This window comes from Peromyscus eremicus, chromosome 14 (assembly GCF_949786415.1).
Source record: "Peromyscus eremicus chromosome 14, PerEre_H2_v1, whole genome shotgun sequence".
Taxonomy (NCBI): Eukaryota; Metazoa; Chordata; class Mammalia; order Rodentia; family Cricetidae; genus Peromyscus; species Peromyscus eremicus.
In genome coordinates, this window is record NC_081430.1 from 85029654 (window position 1) to 85049212 (window position 19559).

General features: G+C 47.1%; 1 protein-coding gene across 2 annotated transcripts; it reads left to right on the forward strand.

Annotated features, from left to right (window-relative positions):
• Positions 1–1411: 1411 nt before the first annotated feature.
• On the forward strand, positions 1412–18701 carry Cipc (CLOCK interacting pacemaker). Of its 2 annotated transcripts, none has more exons than XM_059279282.1 (4): positions 1412–1523; positions 7466–7651; positions 14264–14433; positions 16899–18701. In XM_059279282.1, exons 2-4 carry the CDS (start codon positions 7516–7518, stop codon positions 17793–17795), a joined length of 1203 nt encoding a protein of 400 aa, XP_059135265.1. In that variant the 5' UTR covers positions 1412–1523; positions 7466–7515; the 3' UTR covers positions 17796–18701. The 2 variants fall into 2 exon arrangements, with proteins under 2 accessions (XP_059135265.1, XP_059135266.1); XM_059279283.1 differs by lacking the exon at positions 1412–1523 and adding an exon at positions 1567–1636.
• The last annotated feature ends 858 nt before the right edge of the window (positions 18702–19559 follow it).

Here is a 19559-nt window from a genome sequence, read left to right on the forward strand (position 1 = left end):
TAAGGTGTCTGAAGGCAAAGATCGTTTCAGTTAGGGGCAGTATGTCTTCCCTGTCAAGCTCAGGCTTACAGGGCACAAACTTCAGTACCCTGGTTTATAAACAAAGGATAACAGCCCCTACGCCATACAATTGTTGAGGCGTCCTGAGAAAATGCAAGTAAAGCTACGGGCTGTTAATGATTGGATAATGGTTAACCATCGTTTTTGTTTCCTCCATTTCCCAAACAACAGCCTTAGGTGTAGGCATTCAGCTGTTACTTGTTGGGAGGGCTTATGCTAATAAGTACATTCATACTCACTAATACATTAGCATTATCTGTGTCTGGATGAATAATGTGATTAACTATGACCTTTAAGCTGCTTGGATTACCAATGCAGAACTATTCGCCATCTAGATCCGCAAGGTCCAATTTAACTATCGGCGGTGCCAAGAACACGCGATAATCTTCGCTGTCCAATAAAGCAGCCATTAGCTGCATGTGGTCCCTGAGCTCTTGTAACGCCGCTAAGGCGGCTGAAACCGTAATAGCCTCATTTTATTTAATTTTTAACAGCACTTCCTGGAGTACCGGGTTGGGCAAACGAGGGCAGCTCCAGAACCAGCTTCCAACTTTCAACTCTGTAGTTGTGAAGCACTCCTCTTAGGGATTATCATCCTCATTTTGTGCTCCCCTTGCCCTTCATGGTGTTGGGGAGGCCGTTTCCCAGGGCCAGGCATGGGACGTCGTCGTCTATAAAAGCTGACATCTCCCACTGCCCGGGGCAAAGCGAGCCGGACATCAAACGGCATGAAATCCCCCCGATACTAAAATACTCCTGGCGTCTAGTCCTCGTGCACGGACTGGAGGGTTGACGGGGAAAGCGAACCAGGCGACAGGCGTGGCAAAAACGTGAGCGAGCCGCAGGCAGACACCGCGCCCGGCTGCCAGCCCGCGCGAGTCCTCCCACGCTGGGCGCCGCAGCCACCCCAGGCCGGGCGCGTCCAGTTCCGGTCCCCACCCCTAACGGCGTCGGGGGGGCGAGGGGGGAGGACACACCCCGAGAGCCGCTTCCCGTCAGGATCCCCGAACGAATCCCGACCCCGGCCTTCAAAATCCAGTCCTAAGTGCTTGCTCTCCACACAATGGCTCCAGGAGCCAGGGAAGATGGCGGCGGAACCGCAGGCGCCGACCATAGAGAGGACCGCCGCTGTGGAGAGAGCGGTGACCTGCAGGTCTTCCGGCGTAGAGAGCGGAAGCGGGGCGGGGGGGGGGGGGAAGAGAAGGGCGGGTCTCCAAGTGCCCTTCCAGGAGCACAGCGCGCAGTCTCCATGGTGCTGGTTCCGTGGAGCCGGGTCACGTGACCGGTGAAAAGCCGCCGCGGAGGCGAGGGGGAGGAGCAAGGGGCGGGTAGGCCTGGGGGGGGGGGGGAAATAGCTAAAGAGACCCGGCGAATACCAGGTTGTCATGGAGTCGTGGGGCCCGGCTCGCGCATGCGCCAGCTGACCCGCCGGGCTGGTGGCGGAGCGGCGACCCTGGCCCTAGGTGAGCGAGGCAGGGCTCGCTTGGCTCCGGGCACGGGCGGGGTGGGGACGGGGCGGGGAGGCGACTGGGATGGCGACACTGGCAGGTTGGGACTGGGATCACCGAGAAGGCAGGTGGGAGCAGGTGGAGGAGGAAGGAGAGCAAAGTGGACACAAAGGGGAAGCAGGACTTTGGGGGGACGGGGGTCGCCAGCTATTGGGAGCAGAGGGACTCGCCAGCCCCCGGCTTCTGTTTGGTTGGTTTGCCTTCAAGGGTCGGGCCGGCGCGTGGGAAAGGCAATCTGGGGTGAGGCAGAGACGGTGTGTAGGGATGGGGCCTTGTGTGAGGGGCCGGTGGTGTGAGTCCCTGAGGGCACGTGTGCCCTGGCCTGGCCCTGGGTACCATGGCTCCTGCGGGAGGAGCAGAGGGGTCTGGGAAAGGACTGGTTGGTGGGCACGAGGGCTGCTTACCGAGTGAGTGAGGGCAGGTGAGGGTCCAGCACCTCCATTTAGCAGCTATGCCCAGACACAGGTGCACTGTCTATTCCAGGGGCCCGCGGTCCCCTACTTTAGGCCAGCTAGCCAGGCGTAGTGCCAAGGATAGGGATGCGAGGCAGGTGGATAGTGCCAAGTAAGAAGTCAATGGTTAGTGGCTGGGTAGGGCAGTTTTGATCTGGACCCAGGACCCAGGCCCGAGCCAAGCTCTTCTGTTTATTGCCCAAGTTCTGGCAGGAGGCATTGCCTGGGCATTTGCCCTGGAGACTGGTGGTATGCCAGTCACAGCATAGTCCTGTGGTCTGCCCAATTCTGCCCTGTTGAGTTGGCAGGCTAGTTGATGCCTGGAGGGTGTGCATGCTGCTGCCTGGCGCAGATGTCCTGTGGGCTGGTGTGAATGGGTAAGTGGGCACTGTTACTGTGAGCCCCCCCCTTTCAAAGTGATCTGAGAACGTGCTCTAATCACATGCCCCCCTTTAAAGGATGGAGAGAGTCATGGGAGACCGTGTGACCGTGTGGAACAGGGCAGGATCTTGGACACGACCTTTTCAGCCAGTTTTGAGAATGGGAAGGAGTTTGAAGGAGAATATGAATAGTGGACACTTAGGCAGGTGCAGTTTTTCCACTACTACAATACACATTCTCCTGGAACGGTATTTCTGAACATGCAGACCAGAAGAGAATGGCTGCAGAGAAAACGTACTAGCACTTTTGTAACTGGGGTTACTCATGGTTTTATGGCTGATAAAGGCTTTACTTTCTATGACCTTATCACTTTATTCCATATGAGCCTTGGCTTGGGCCTTCACCTCACACCTCTGCGCACGCATGTCGTACACGTGAGACATTTAAAGGGAACGTGAGCTCTCAGGAATGTCGCCAAGTAGCTATAAAAGGAGAGCACTAAAAGCTGCATTTCAGATCCTTTCCCTGTAACCCTTTGGTCGCCAGAGATAGTGGGTCACACCAGCTTTTAATGTGGTTGGTATATTTGTCCCATCTTAGAATAATGGGTATACTGGACTAGACCTGAAAGTTAGATCTTGAGGTGATCGTGTGTTTGGAAATGCAGCGTTGACCGTCAAAATACCTGAACTCAGGTATTTCGGTGACTGCTAAACTGCTTTGGTTTTCAGAGACTGCCAGACTGAGATTTGTTAGAATTTAGTATTCTCTTGAATGCCTTACAAGTCTGTTGCAAAGACTGAAAACAAAATAAAAACAAAACCAGCAACTGTGAGCTTCTAGAGATGAATAATGACCTGAATGTAAGGAGTGAAAAATGGAAGTAGGCACCAGGTGCTGCGGAGGACTTCCGAGAGTGTTTTCTTGTACCAGTTTATATGAGCCTCTGTGTTGACTCGCTTCCCATTTTGAATTTCACTGTAGACTGCCCGCTTTGACAACCTTTTGGATAGTGTGTTACCCGGATATTCATATGAGGCCCAGTTAGGGTCACTGGCTCTGCCTGTTTGGGAGTGTTAGTTAAGTCCTCGTGCAGAATGAGGGAAATGCAGGGTAATCTGAGATGTGTAGAAAGTGGTAGTGGCTTCGGGGAGCCGAGAGCTGAGGTAGCAGGTGAAGACCATGTCACCCATTTTCAGATGCTTGTATCTGACTCTATTGTAAAATAATACCGAGGAGGGAAAGTAAAACCCTCTTGATTTCTTGAGTTTTTAGGTTTTGCTATTTGTGTGGTTCTTGGCTTAAGGGGTGCTAGTGGGACCCCCCCCCCTGTTTTTCTGCCTAGGGTTTCCTCTGGTGTGTTGTGTGTGTGTGTCAGCCCACTTCCTCCCAAAGAAGAGAAGTGGGTGTAGCTCTCATGCACCTTCCTACATGGGCCTCCTCAGCTGGAACGTTAAGGCTTTTTTCCTGTTTAAACAGAATTTTATCAAGAAGAGAGGCTTTCATATTTTTAAACATTTTTGCATCCAAAGCAGACACTTGGCCATTCTAAAGTCAATTGTATGGGTTTTGTTGTTATTTTTATTCCCAATTGCCACCAATTCCCCAGGATCTCAAATTTTAGAATTTAACAAATTTGTCGAAGTTTTAGTATTTTGGTTCTGTAGTCAACATTATCCTGTAAATTTTCTGTGAACCAGAGTAAATTCCTACATGTTTTTCTATAGCTCCCCTGACTGCGTTTTAGTAACAGTACTCACATTTTGATACTTAGCAACAGTACTAACTTTTTTTTTTTTTTTTTCGAGACAGGGTTTCTCTGTGTAGTTTTAGTGCCTGTCCTGGATCTCACTCTGTGGACCAGGCTGGCCTCGAACTCACAGAGATCTGCCTGGCTCTACCTCCCAAGTGCTGGGATTAAAGGCATGTGCCACCACCGCCGGGCAGCACTAACATTTTGATAACCCTTTTTATTGTCTTGTCCAAGGATCATAGAAGGCTAAGTTGGGATGCTTTCTCTAAAATGCCTGTAAAATGCCTCGGTTTAGTAAGATATTGTGAAGTTTTCTCAGATTCTTAAGTAGTTGCAACTGACATGCCCTTCTAATCTGGATCAACAGCCTGGTCAGACCTGCCTTAGTCTGAATGCCATCCAGAAGCCACATCTAGTTTCATTTGAAAGAAGGCTCTGTTCACTTTGGAACAGTATTATTTTAGGAAAGTTGTACTCTATGCATTTGTTGGGTTTCATAGGCTCCTGCTTTAATTAGGGATACAGTTTTACATTTTAGTCTGCTTTTTAAACAGGATTGTCCAGGCTATCAAGCATCGTAGCTATCAGACAGAGAGACATTGCCTTTGCAGAGTGCTCTGTTACATGTGACAGTGTCGTTCTTATCATTGTGTGGAAGGGGAGTGATGTGACCTGAGCTGGGTGGGGCTGACAAACCTTCCTAAATGAGTTGTATGTGGGGCATGATGACTTCTGCTTGGAATGGTGTTGAGCGTTCACTCCCATCCGATCAGTGTGTGTCCTTAGTCCACTGCAGTTGTCTAGAACAGTGGTCTCAGCTGTCCCAGTGCTGGGACCCTTTAATACAGTTCCTTATGCTGTGGTAACCTCCAACCATAGTTATTTTTGTTGCTACTTCATGACTGTAATTTTGCTGCTGTTATGAATCGTAACGTAAATATCTGATACACAGGGTATCTGATATGCAAACCTGTGAAAGGGCCATTTGACCCCCAGAGGGGTCACGACTCACATGTTGAGAACCACTGGTCTGTACATATGTGAGGAAGGGGTACTCAAGAGTGCACCAAAGCATGAGTCTCCTGCCTCATTTCCCAGGAGTCTTCTCTCTAGTTCACTAGGTCCTGAACTAGCAGAAATGTTCAGGTATGGCACTTCAGGATATTCCAGGGACAGTGCTGCTTGGCCGAAGTGCATGGAGTCCTGAGTGGATTGTGAATTAAAGCATCTCTGGGTTTGCTTATGCCTACCCAGTTTCATTATTACTGTTTTCCTTGGTGGCACCCTGTTTTCTTTATCCCCAAAGTGTCTCTTGTTTTTGTTGTTGAAAGACAGGATCTGGCTAGGTAGCCCTGGCTGGCCAAAAACTCACTCTATAGACCAAGAGGTCCCCCTGACTTTGCCTCCTGAGTTCTGGAGTGTGCCACCACTCCCGCTGCGCCTTAGTTAACATCCGCAGTCTGTCCAGCATGTGGGGTTGCAGGGCCTGTCTGTCCTGGGTGTCTGCTCTTCCTCCTCTCCCCCACCCCCATTGTCAGTACATGGTCTTCTGCTCCTGCGCTCTGCTCTGGCCAGCCTGGCCACTTACTTCTGAGTGTGCCAAGTTCTTTCTCCCTTCAGCCTTCACGTTGGCCTGGAACACATTGCAACAGCTCACCTGTAGTCTTTGACCACACTAATGCCTGCTGACTCCTCAGCCTCCAGATTCCAGCCTCATGGTACTTTTCCTGGTGCTACAGACCATAGCCTCACTTTTTCAAAGCTCTTGTCAATGTAATCATCAACTGTATGAATCCTTGGTTAATGTCTGTTCCTCTCTAGCTCACAAGCTGCAGGAAGGATACTAACACAGTTATGCTATTCCCTCTGTATCCTCAGTCTAGCACAATGCCCAGTTTATAGGAGCATTGATACATGTTTTTATGTAGACATGTGACTGAATGTAATGCATCTGAGCTTCATTGCAAAATGGATTACAGCTGAGGAGGATATTGTGAAACTCAAGAATAACATTAACAGCAATAAATGTTGTATATCCTTATGCAATATAAGCTCTTACACTTTTAAAATTTATTTTATGTATATGAGTGTTTTGTTTGCATGTATGTCTGTGTACATACCACTTGTGTGCCTAGTACCCACAGGGCATTGGATCCTCTAGGATTAGAGTGGTTGTGAACCACCATGTGGGTGCTGGGAATCAAAACTGCTCCTAACTGCTGAGCCATCTTTCCAGCCCACTCCCCATAAACACTTCTTAAATATGTTTATACATAAAAGTTTTTGTTCTTTTGTTGTGACCAAACTTATACTAAGTAAGCATTCCACCACTGACCTATATATACCTTCAGGGCTGTAAAAGTTTTGTGGTTTAAAAAAAATTTATTTAACTTTTATTTTATGTGCATTGGTGTGAAGGTGTCAGATCCTCTGGAACTGGAGTCACAGAGAGTTGTGAGCTGCCATGTGGGTGCTGAGAATTGAACCCAGGTCCTCTGGAAGAGCAGCCAGTGCTTTTAACTGCTGAGCCATCTCTCTAGCCCCGTGTGTGTGTGTGTGTGTGTGTGTGTGTGTGTGTGTGTGTGTGTGTATTGTTTTATGTTAAAAAGTAGCATATAGGGCCAGTGAGATACTTCAGCAGGTAAAGGTGCTTGCCGCCTGACAACCTGAGTTTGAGGACCCACAAGGTGGAGGCCGAACCAATTCCTGCAAGTTGTCCTTTGACCTCCACACATGTGTCATGGCACATGTGTGTTCATGCCAATGTATTCACGTACACAGAAGTACCTAGAATAAATGTAAAAAAGTCTTTTGAAGTAGTGTATGTATGTGTGTATGCGTGCACGTATGACGTTGGTTGTACTCTGCTCAGTACTTCATTCTGAGAACTGAGAGGTTTATTTGAGACACCCCGGACTGTGAGTGGTGGCAGTATATCACCTAGACATCTGCTAGGAAAGCTCGCCTTGCTGGTTGCTGATACCTCTCTTCTCCTCAGGGAGGAGGGCAAGTTTATTTGGTTACCAAAAAGCCTAATCAAATGTCCCTTTGTTAGCAGTTCACAAAGCTTCCACTGAACATGGTTTGTGTGCCTTGACTCGCAATGGAATTAGAGGGCAGAAGGGGTGGGGAGCCTCTTTTGGATGGAACTGTTCTGTGTAGTAAACCTGAAGCTTGGTCAGCTGCGACTGCGGAGACGGTGTAGCTGAAGGGGTGAGGCTGGCAGTCTTTGCTCTCACTTTCTTCACCATTTGGCTCGCCTGGTTCACTCTCCAGGTGATGACTTCTTACGTCCTTGTTGTTTTTCATAGAGCAATCCACATGCAAAGACTGTCTGTGACCCAGCTTCCAGCCCGCTAACATGGAGAGGAAAATGCCATCCAGAGAGAGCCCTCGAAGACTCTCTGCCAAGCCCGGCCGAGGCACAGAGAATAAAAGAGTCGCTCGGCCGCTCGGTGTGGTGGCTGCCGACTCAGACAAGGACTCCGGCTTTTCAGGTTAACAACATCTTACTCTTCTGCCTTCTGCTCCATAATATGCATGGAGACATTCCTCCCTGAAGCTCATTAGTATAAGAAGCACAAGAAGCTTTCTCATACAGGATAAATAACTATCTGAGCTCTTAAAAATAGCAATTCTGAAACCAAGGGGTGGTGGTTGGTGATTCTGGTATCTTATGGCACCATAGGTTAGTTCTGAAAAAGTAATTTTCCTTTTCAATTTAGACTTTAAACTCTCAATCTGCCATTTCAAACTGTACTTACTAGAAAAAATATTTGAACATGGACTGGAAATGTAGTTCAGTTGTGGACTGCTTGCCTCGTATGCAGGAAGCCGTGGGTTGGATCCCCAGTACTCATAAAACTGGGCGGGCTGGGACATGGCTGTAATCCCAGCACTGGAAAGTAGAAACAGGAGGATCAGAAGTTCAAGGTCATCCTTAGCTGCATACGAGTTCAAGGCCAATCCGAATTACATGAGATCCTGTCTCAAAGACAAGTGTTTTTAAAAATACTCAGGATTCTGTTGCATTAACTCCTTTTTCATGGCAGGGAAAAAGAAAAATACTACTGTATCTTGTTGCCATGAAACAGTGTGAAGGTCAGTTAAAAGTAATGTGGTCATGTATTATGTAATGAGAACTTGGTCCTTAAGGAACACTAGGGTGTACTTTCATAAACCTAGATGATATAGCCTGTTACATACTTAGGCCCTATGATGTAGTCATCATCTCAGATGTGGTCTGTCATTGGCCGAACCGTCTTTATGTGGTAAGTGACTGTCATTTGTTAAGATAACACCTGCCTAGAAAGTAATTTTACTATACTTAAAAAAGTCCGCTCCTAACAGTTTTTCCTAATAACTGTACACTTTGTGTTTGGACTGTGAGCCACCTGGGCCAACTGTAAACTCCATTAGACATAAGAAAGTAGAACAGGAAGCTGGAGGGATGGCTCAGCAGTTAAGAGCACTTGCTGCTTCTGCAGAGGGCATGAGGGCACTTGCGTGTACATGCACATGTATTGGTTTCTGAGGGCACTTGCGTGTACATGCACATGTATTGGTTTCTGAGGGCACTTGCGTGTACATGCACATGTATTGGTTTCTGAGGGCACTTGCGTGTACATGCACATGTATATTCAGACAGAGAAATAGGCACACACATATACATAAAAGAAGATAAACAAATCCTTGAGCATGTATGGTAGATATGCTTTTAATCCCAGGACTTGTGAGGCAGAGACAGGTGGATCTCTGTGAGTTTGAAGCCAGTATGGTCTACATAGTGAGTTCCAATCCAGTTAGGGCTACATGATGAGGCCCTATCTCAAAAAATAAAAATCAAACGAACACCCTCCCCCCAAAACCAAATCTTTTATTTATTATCATCATCATCATTGTCATCATCATTATTATTATTTGAGACAGGGCCTGTCTATGTAGCCCTGGCTGTCCTGGAACTTACTATGTAGACCAGACTGGCTTCGAACTCACAGTGATCCTCCTGCTTCCACCTCCCACGTGCCAGGGTTAAAGGCATCCACCACCACACGTGGGATCAAAAAACCAATCTTTAAAAAAAATTTTTAAAAAGCTGAAGAGATGGCTCAGTGGTTAAGAGCACTGGCTGCCCCTTACAGAGGACCAGGGTTCAATTCCCAGCACCCACATGGCAGCTCACAACTGTCTGTAACTCTAGTTTTAGGATACCCAGTACCCTCACACAGACCTATATGCAGGCAAAACACCAGTGCATATAAAATAAAAATAAATAAGTTATTAAAAAATAAGAAGACTGATAGTAGAGCAGCTTTCATTGAGAGCTGTCCAGAGCCTTCCCCAGAAGGGCTGACTGCATCCCCACCTCAGCCTCTTAACTTTGTGCTGAAGCTCTTATGTCTAGGGCTGAGGGGAGTGGCTTGAACTACTCTAAATATTGAATTAATGTCAACATTAATGTCCCAGGAGATTCTCAGGATGATGCCACTGAGTCGGGCTTACTATCCTGGGAATGGAGCTTTTTCTAGGGAAAGATTTATAGGTATTACCCAGGCTCCAGAGACAATCCAGGCCTGTTACTGATTTACTCACTTATACTGGGAATGCTGCTGTTAGGAAGTCTAGGACTCTCCCCTTCTTAGATTGGTACGTTTTCATCTCGTAGGCATGCTGAATGAGAAGCTCAATTATAAATAGAGTATTACTCAGAGAGGGACAGCACTGACCCAGGGGATTAGAACAGAGGAATTAGTGTATGCCCAGGACCAGGACAGTCCAGGGAAGGGTGCGCCAGCCTGTAGCAATTGGGATCCCTTCACTTAATGAATTTGCTTACTGGGCTTGTCTCACCATGAAGCCCACCTGAAACATCTGTTAAAGATTTAGATTCCTAGACCCTCTTAGAGATTCTGGTACTGAGGCTGGGGAAGGGTCTGGAAAGTGGGGCCTATAAAACAAGGCCAAAGGTCTAGAAACCACTGAAGGGCTTTTTTCTCTTTGAGTATCGCATTTGCTGCTGATCTGTTTCTGGATCATAAAGGTGATGTGTGCTCACAGTAAACGTTTAGACGCTTGTGGGAGTCGAGAAGAAAACACACTTTATCCACGGTCCTTCTGTTTAGAATCCCCAGGACCACTGCCATTTAGCTCCGTCTTCGAAAGTCTTTGTCAGGCTAGTTGCTTTAATAAGTACTGCACTATTTCGGACACAGAGTGATATTAAAAATGACCACCCTCAATCCTCTTTCAGAAGGTGGTCCCAGTGAATGCTGGTCACTCTTGGGGTTAGATTCCAGGGACGTGGTCGCTGCCTGAATTATTCCAGTTACCTTGGATATAATGAAATTCTTACTTGATCTTGGCCAAAAGGCTGCCTGAGAAGGACCTCAGTAAAATTTGCAAATCCAAAATGGATAATATTTTCTATTTTAATTATTTTTCCAAATTTATTTTGAGAAATTTCAAACCTAAAGAAAAATGAATGAATATCACACCCCACCCCACCCCACCCCACGCAAGAAAGATACTTTCTTTCAGGTCCACTAGGAATTTTCATTTTGGCTTTATTCATATCCTCTCCTATATACACTGGCTTAACTGTTTGAAAAGTTTCAAACATTTCAAACAATTAGCATTTTATCTCTAAATCTTTAGTATGAATCTCAGAAACAAGGGCATTCTTCTATATAATTATAATGCCATTATTAGATCCAAGAAAGTCAACCTGATTGAATTCTCTCTAATGACAGTCTATTTGGATTTTTCCCATTGTCCCAGTAATGTCCTTATAGCTATTTGCCATTGTCTTTTTTTGGATCCAGGATCCCATTGAGAAGCATGCATTGTATGTAGATGGCCTGCCTTTTTAATGTTATATAATCCAGGATAGCTTTCTTATCTTTTCTTTCCTTTATGACACTGACATCTTTGAACAAGACAGGACTGTAGTTTTATAGCTTCCACATTTTTGGAATCATTAGAACACTGCATTGTTGATGTTGTATATTTTCCAAAACACAAGGAAACTGTTAAGTTAGTCTCATTTTTTTCTTTTTTTAAAGATATGTTTATTTGTATGTATGTGTCTTCATGAGTTTGTGCACTACTTGCATGCAGGTGCCTGGGGGGCAGCAGAGGGCATCAGATCCCCTGGAACTGGAGTTACGGGAGGTTGTTAATCACCTGAAGTGGGGACTGGGAACTGAACCTGGGTCCTCTGTAAGTGCTCTTAACTGCTGAGCCACTCTCTAGCCCCCGTTCTCATTTTTGATGATTCTCTGATCCCTTGGTTAAAAGGTACTGTGTACCAGATTTCTTTATTGTAAAGATAATCTTTTAATTGGGCCTGGTGGCACATGTCTAGAATCCTAGGTTCTGGGAAGGCCGAGGCAGGTGAATGACAAGGTCAGTTGCCTGGGTTACAGAGTGAGTTTTTGGCTTGTGTGGGTAACTTAGCCTCCAAGTGCTGGGATTATAGGCAGGTACCACTATACTGTCTTCCTTCCTGCAAACTCTCTCTTTTTTTTTTTTTAAAGATTTATTTATTCTTTCATTCATATGGGTACTTTGTCAGCATATACATCTGCACCCCAGAAGAGAAGAGGGCGTCGGGCAGTTGTGAGTTGCCATGTAGGTGCTGGGAATTGAACTCAGGACCTTTAGAACAGCAGAGAGTGCTCATAACCTGTAGCTAGAGTTTTCCTGCCTGGCCCACAGTCAGGACAAATCTCTCTCACCTGCCAGTCCCACAGCCGCTCAGACCCAACCAAGTAAACACAGAGACTTATATTGCTTACAAACTGTATGGCCTGGCAGGCTTCTTGCTAACTGTTCTTACAGCTTAAATTAATCCATTTCTATAAATCTATACCTTGCCACGTGGCTCGTGGCTTACCGGAGTCTTCACATGCTGCTTGTCATGGCGGTGGCTGGCAGTGACTCCCTCCACCTTCCTGTTTTCTCTGTTCTCCTCTCTGTTAGTCCCGCCTATACTTCCTGCCTGGCTACTGGCCAATCAGTGTTTTATTTATTGACCAATCAGAGCAATTTGACATACAGATCATCCCACAGCAATAACCACTGGGCCATCTCCCTAGCCCCCTCTTGCAAACTCTTGACTAGTGTTTTAGCATCTATTGACTATCTCACTTGAACTGGTTACCACTCTAGCGATTTAAAGGTTGTGATCTACTAATGCTGTCATTTTGCCCAGTCACTGAACCTCTTGGTTAAGAAGCATTTTCCTTCTTCTGGTCCCTTTTTGAATTATCACCCTGGATTTGTAGAATTCTTTAGTAATTCAGTTTGCTGGTGCGTTAACTGCATATTTCTGTTCCCTGCATTGTCTCAAATTTGGCCAGTGAGTTAAATGTGCCCTTGTCTCACTGACACTTGTAGCACGAATCTTAGAAGGTCTTATTAATAAAAACAAACCCACTGGGCAGTGGTACACACGCCTTTAATTCCAGCACTCGGGAGGCAGAGCCAGGCCTCACAGATCTCTATGAGTTCGAGACCAGCCTGGTCTATAGAGCGGGATCCAGGACAGGCACCAAAACTACACAGAGAAACCTTGTCTCGAAAAAACAAACAAAACAACAACAACAACAAAACAAAACAAAATAAAAAAACAAACCTGGAGCCCTGTATTGGGGTGAACGCTGAAAGATCAGAGAAACAGAACAAGCCACAGCTAACCTCACCTTGCCAACTTCTCAGCCGATCCTGTTTTCTCAAACTGGAAACCTCTGTGTCCTCATCCGAATGGATCTCAGCTGAACTGCTGCTAAAAGTCTAAAAGCTTAACCAGGCTAGTTCCTGGTCCTCATGCCTTATATACCTTTCTGCTTCCTGCCATAGTGTGAATCACCATGCCTGGCTGTTTCCAGTGTGGCTTTGAACTCACAGAGATCCAGATGGATCTCTGCCTCTGGAGTGCTAGGATTAAAGGCATGTGCTACTACTGCCTAAACCTATGTTTAATATTATGATTGTTCTGTTCTCTGACCCCAGATAAGTTTATTGGGGTACACAAAATAACAACCACAGACACTCTGCCCCTCAGTGTTTGAGCACCTCTTCCCTTTGTTGGGACACAAACTGTCTGGGTTCATCTTGTGATAAAGTAAATACTCAAGACAAAAGCGGCTTACGGGAAAAGCATTTATTTCAGCTCATAGTTGAAAGTTCCTTGTGGCAGGGAAGTCAAGGCAGTGGGAACTTGAGGCAGTTTCTTAGCTTACCCACAGTCAGGAAGCAGAGAGCAAGGAACGCGGGTGCTCAGCTCACTCCCTTCTCTACACAGGATCCCTGCCCAGGGAGTGGTCCTGCCTCTAGCTGAATCTTTCCACATCAGTTAAGCTAATTGAGGTAATCCCTCACTGACATTCTGAGAGCTAAACTTGAACTAAATAATCCTTCACAGGTGTGCCTGGGGGTTTGTCTCATAGGCGAGTGTAGATTCTCCAGACAGTTAGCACTAACCACTCAATCAGAAACTCAGGACAAAGCTTTTCATTTTAATGGATATAGATTTTAATTGGCTTTGCTTTTTTACTTTGATTGTATCTTGTGGTTTCTAGAGCCTGTAAAGATTTTAACTCTGCCTGGGATCACAGTTTCTCCCCACTTCTTAACAACAGATTTGGAAAGTAATTACCTAGCTCTGGTGAGAGGGCTCTGCAGGTAAAGTCACTTCTCACTAAGGCTCAGAACCTGGTAGCAGAGAACTGACTCCCACAGGTTGTCCTCTGTCCTCCACATGTGCAGCGGGGCACGCATATCCCTCCGTCCCCACACATGCAGAATGTACCAACAACAACAACAAAGCTGTGAAAATAATAAAATAAAATCAAAGTAAGCTCTTTTCTTCACGTGATCTGGGGATGAGTGCTTTCACAGGAACCCTGACTGATTGGGGCTCTTCTAAGGATTTAGAGAAGGTCAAGCCCAGCAGGAGGAATGGTTTGAATAGCCAGTGAAATTTCCACCTCAGAAAACTCACAGAAACACCCATCAAAGATGTTCCTTTCTATTTTAGGGCGTCCAGGGCTGGCTTATGAGCTGTTAGCCTAGAGCCCACAGGAACTGACCGTTTTTCTGCCCACCAGATGGGAGCTCAGAATGCTTGAGCTCTGCAGAGCAGATGGAGTCAGAGGACGTGCTGAGTGCCTTGGGCTGGAGCCGAGAGGACAGGCCGAGGCCAAGCTCCAAAGCTGCAAACAGTGCCTTCCCTGCACTGTCCCCTATGGTGGTCATGAAGAATGTGCTGGTCAAGCAGGTGAGGAGGACCAGTGGGGCCAGAGTCTTTACAGATGGAAGTTTCTGCGCTTCCAGAGTGTAGACATTTCCGCTTTGCAGGAAGAGATTTCAGAAACACACTAGAGATGTGGACCTTCCACCTGGGAGAGGATGTTACCTTTCAACTACTGATGCTGTTTGGTTTTATTTGTTTGTTTTCTGATTTAAATTTTTTTCTTTAAGATTTATTTTTTAAATTGTGTGTGTTTATGTGTGTTATGCAAATACTCTACCACGCCTTCCTCTGACCTGAGGACACCTGAGCTCATATGTACACATACTTCTACTGATGTATACACGGGGGTGGGGGTAGGGGGTGGGGGAGTGGGGGGAGGAGAGTGCGAGCTAAAAACAAAAATTAGAAGTATATGCGTGAGCCAGGACTTATGTTCTCACTATTTTATCTTTGTATTTCTAGTTTCAAAGGGACCTTGACCTGCTGTAGTAATGTATAATGGAACCAAACCAAAAAGTTACTTCAGTGGTGCATTCTAACTCAAGGCAGAGTTTAGGGGAGAATCAAAAGGTTTTTTCCTTTTTCAGTTCTGAGCACTGAAGCCAAGGCCTGTGTATGTTAGGCAAACACACACCACTGCACTACATCACAGCCCTCGGAACCCCTTCTTTAATCTGAATTGGTTTGGGAATTTAGGAGTATAAGACACATTTGTAAGCCTGCATGGTAGTACATCTCAGCCCTGGAGACACGGAGGCAGGAGGATTGCAAGTCTGAGGGCAGCCTGGGATGCATAAGACGACACTGAGCCCAAGACAGAAGCAGGAAGGACGTCTTGCTGCAGTCGCAGAGGCGGTTTCTAGGCTGGAGCCACAGCTGGTGACAGGGCAGTTCTGGGGCTGAGAGCGGCAGCAGGGTCCTCGCTGTTGACTGTAAAGCTGTGAGTAGTCTGGACTGGGCTCTAGCACAGAACCATGTCCGTTATGTGGTTATTTATCTAGATAGGAAACATCAGTGCCTGCAAATATTAGTTAGGTTATAGGATTTGAGACTGAGAACTCATTCATAAAAACTTGGTTAAGTTCGAATAGAGAAGTTTAAGGAATGGAAAAGTGATTTAAGTCAAACAACAGTTAAACTTATAGTAATGTAATTTACTCTGAAAATAGAGTTCTTGCATTGACAAGGTATATTGAAAATATGGTTTTAGTGTTGGCCTTCCCATCCTAGCCAGAGGTTAAAAGAACATGGCTATGGTATGATACTAGTGTCGTGTGTAAACACTGCCTGGTCACTTCTGCAGAACACACACTGAGGTCAGCAAGGTGGGTCGCTGGTGAATTCTGAACAATCATTTGAACATTTTGCTTGGTAGATCCATCTCAGCAGGAATGTCGGTTCTCCTCACTGAAAGGAAAGAGCACAGAGACGGGATGCAGCCCCAGGGAGCTGTCTGCTTGCTAGTGCTGCCCTGCCTGTGAGGGCCTCTCCTCCTGGCTGGCCCTCTCTCCTCTTTGCCCTTCTTGTTGCTCTGTGGCCTTGTTGACAAGCCATGTGCAGGAGTGAGGAGGCTTTTCCAGCAGAGGGACACAGGACAGCTGGCAGGCTGCTGGTCTGGCCAGGTGCTAGGAAGCTCAGTGACAAGCTAGCCTCTTCCGGGGTTGGTTTAGTTTTGGGGTTTGTTTGTGTTTTGAGACAGGGTCTCCAGTAGCCCGGGTGATCTTGAAATCCTCATGTAGCTGAGGATGGATTTGATCTCTCGATGCTCCTGCTTGCACTTCCTGAATGCCAAGATGATAGGTATCTGCCACCATGCCAGGTCTTATGCGATGATGGGGTCCAGTAAAGGATTCCAGGCATGCTGGGCAAGCACTCGAGCAGCTGAGTCCAAGCCCAGCCTGAGCTTAGCAGCTCTAGCTTTGGCCAGGAAGTTGTACTCTCTGTTTCTGTCACCACTGTTGTACCTTGACTGTGCCGTTATTTCATCTACCTCCAGTTTCTCTTTCTGAGTGATAGCCTTGATTAGAAGCAGATAGTTCAGGGCTGGAGAGGTAGCTCAGTAGTTAGGAACACTTATTCTTCCTGAGGACCCATGTTTGGTCCCAGCGCCCATATTGGACTGCTCACACCACCTGTAACTCCGTCTCCAGGGGATCTGACACTGGTACCATGGCCAGCTGCTCTCACGTGCACCTACCCATACACAGGTACACACGGAGACAGAATTTAAAACATTTCCTCAAGTTTCTCTTAGGAAAACGTTTTTGTGTTTGCTTTTAGTTTTGTTTTTCTCCTGTTTTATGGTATGGTACCAGATATAAGTGGATTTCAGGCCGCTTCTTCCAGTTCTCAGCAAGGGCTCCCTGTGCATGCGGGAAGCCCGGCACTGGAAGCAGTTGTAGCTGAGCGCCCGCCTGCTTTGCCTGGGGTGGAAGCTGGGGCTGCACTCCTCCGTCCTGAATGCAGCTGCTCTTCTCCTTTGTCTGCAGGGCGGCAGCAGTTCTTCCCAGCTGCAGTCCTGGACTGTCCGGCCCTCCTTTGAGCTGATCTCAGCACAGCCCCAGCTCTTTGTCCTTCATCCTCCGGTGCCGTCTCCTGTGAGCCCGTGCCAGACTGGGGAGAAAAAGTCAGACTCTAGAAACTACTTGCCCATTCTAAACTCTTACACCAAAATAGCCCCCCACCCAGGCAAAAGGAGCCTTTCCCTCAGCTCAGAAGAAAGAGGAGCCGGTGGGCTACCGAAGAAAATCTGCACCCAGAGACTGGGGCCAGGCCTGTCTTCCAGCGAGCCAGCCAAGACTGGCCCCGTGCTTTCCGGTCCTTCCACCCCAGCCCCACCCAGCTCCAAACTCACCGAGGACTCGGCTCTGCAAGGAGTGCCCTCCCTGGGGGCTGGCGGGAGTCCGCAGACCCTTCAGCCCGTGTCCAGCAGTCATGTGGCTAAAGCTCCCAGTCTGACCTTTGCCTCGCCTGCCAGTCCTGTGTGTGCGTCAGACAGCACTCTGCATGGCTTGGAGAGCAGCTCCCCTCTCTCGCCCCTGTCAGCCAGTTACAGTTCACCGCTGTGGGCCGCCGAGCGCCTCTGCCACAGCCCAGACGTCTGTGCCGAGCAGAGGCAGAGCAAGCACAGGCGCTTCCAGAACACCTTAGTGGTCCTCCACAAGTCCGGCTTGCTGGAAATCACTTTGAAAACCAAGGAGCTGATTCGTCAAAACCAAGCAACCCAGGTGGAACTCGACCAGCTGAAGGAGCAAACCCGGATGTTTATAGAGGCCACCAAGAGCAGGGCACCTCAGGCGTGGGCCAAGTTGCAGGCATCACTAACGTCTGGGTCCAGTCATTCAGGCAGTGACCTAGATGCATTGTCTGATCACCCAGACATATAGCACAGAGGCGTTTCTCAGTTATTTGAGTGGTTCTTTTAACTCTTTTGCTATTACTACCTACACTTGGTTTCCACAGCCTGTTTAAGAGCTTTTCTTTCTAAACTCACTCACAAAGCCACGTGCCAGCCCCTGGCTGCCGTCTTAATCTGTGGTTTATGCACAGGTTAAGTGCGTTTATGTTCCTCTGAGGACCTCCAGTTGGAGTATCTGTGAGTCCCTTTTCCTTAGCCTGCAGGAAAGATGACTGTGTGGGTCTCTTCCAGCTTCCCACTCACTATCCATGATCCAAGGTACAGTGCTATGGATGAGTGTACACTTGTCAAACCAAGGAGTAGGTGACCTAAAGATCCTTCTTGGCCCTCCCTCAAGTATCTTAGTCACAGAGAAAAATAAGAGACTGTGTTTGTCTTCTACCGGGCATCATGCCAGTTGGGCGAAACCTAAAATGCTTTGGGCACAGGTTGTGCCTGGGTGCAAGCATTTCATCACGTCAGGCTTGTGTCTTACACTTGAAAGTTAAAGGAGAAAGGGCAGAGCCATCTGACTCACACTGATTACACACTAGATCTCACACAAGTGGGCAAATACTTCAGATTTTTAAAATACAGACTTGGGTTTAGTACCATCTGGAATTGTAGCTGATGAATTGCTTTTTTGATTAAAGGGTCAGAGAAGCCAACATTTTTTGTCACTAGCTGGAAAGTTTTGTTAATTCGTGCTTGAAATAGCACAACCTGTCTTATATCTAAAAAGCCTGAGACAGGACTGCAAGATGGCTCAGTGAGTACGTGCTTGCTGCCAAGCCAGATGACCTGAATTCGATCCCTGAACCCACACAGTGGAAGGAGAGAACAGACACTGCAGTTTGTCCATCCTGTGCACACACATGCACACACACACACACACACACACACACACACACACATAAATGAATATAAGATTAAAAACGCCACCATCAACATTAACACAATCAAAAGCTTGAGATGGCTTTGGTGGGTCCTCAGAGTCTGGCCTAAGTTTCCTCTGCTGTCTCTTGTCTGTACCTCACCCAGCTGTTGTAGGAGGAAAGGGGACTGTGCTTAGAACTTTTGAATTAAGGAAAACCCTGAGGTTAGAACAAGGCCACGGAGTCAGGAAGGATCCTTCCCTGTTCACATCTGAGTTCTCACCCATCCCCTGTGGTGATGGAGAGCCACTGTGGAGGTCCTGTGTCTTGTGTTAGATGTGGCAGGAGAGCCGAGGTGTGGTGTCCCTCTCAGAGGCTGGCCTTAGGACGGAGAATGTGAGACACATTCTTATTAGCTTCCCTGTGCTGGTAACTAAGGTCTAAACAGTAAAGACTCAAAGGATTGTATCCGCTTGTTTACAATCTTCATCCTCCTGAAAAACTTTGTTTTTCACAAATTAACTTGCTTTCATGACCAGCATCTTTCTGCAGAGAGAATGCTCATGGGGCTTTACTAGGTCCAGAGTTAGGGTCACATTTGTTAGGGAGTTGGTTGTAATTCTAACATAGTTTAAAAACTGTAAGACTCAGGTTGACTCTACTGTGTTCGTGAAGACATGTGATTTGGATATGACTGGTTGAAAAAATAATCAACTTGGTAAAATCTCTCTACTCTCTGGTCAACACAGAATTATTACCTGCTGTTTGCTTTCTGAAAGAGTTCCCCAAATCAGAGCCAGTGTCCCCGGGCAGACTCAGCTCCTTGTGATGTGCTTTCCTGAATCCGTGTGGTAGCGTAGCTACTCCACTCTCACTCC

Bases quoted from the DNA above. Each gene is read 5' to 3' on its own strand.
- Cipc (XM_059279282.1), top strand. From the start codon at position 7,516: ATGGAGAGGAAAATGCCATCCAGAGAGAGCCCTCGAAGACTCTCTGCC. The intron at 7,652-14,263 runs GTTAACAACATC...TCTGCCCACCAG, and splicing joins CAAGGACTCCGGCTTTTCAG to ATGGGAGCTCAGAATGCTTG. The intron at 14,434-16,898 runs GTGAGGAGGACC...CTTTGTCTGCAG, and splicing joins AGAATGTGCTGGTCAAGCAG to GGCGGCAGCAGTTCTTCCCA.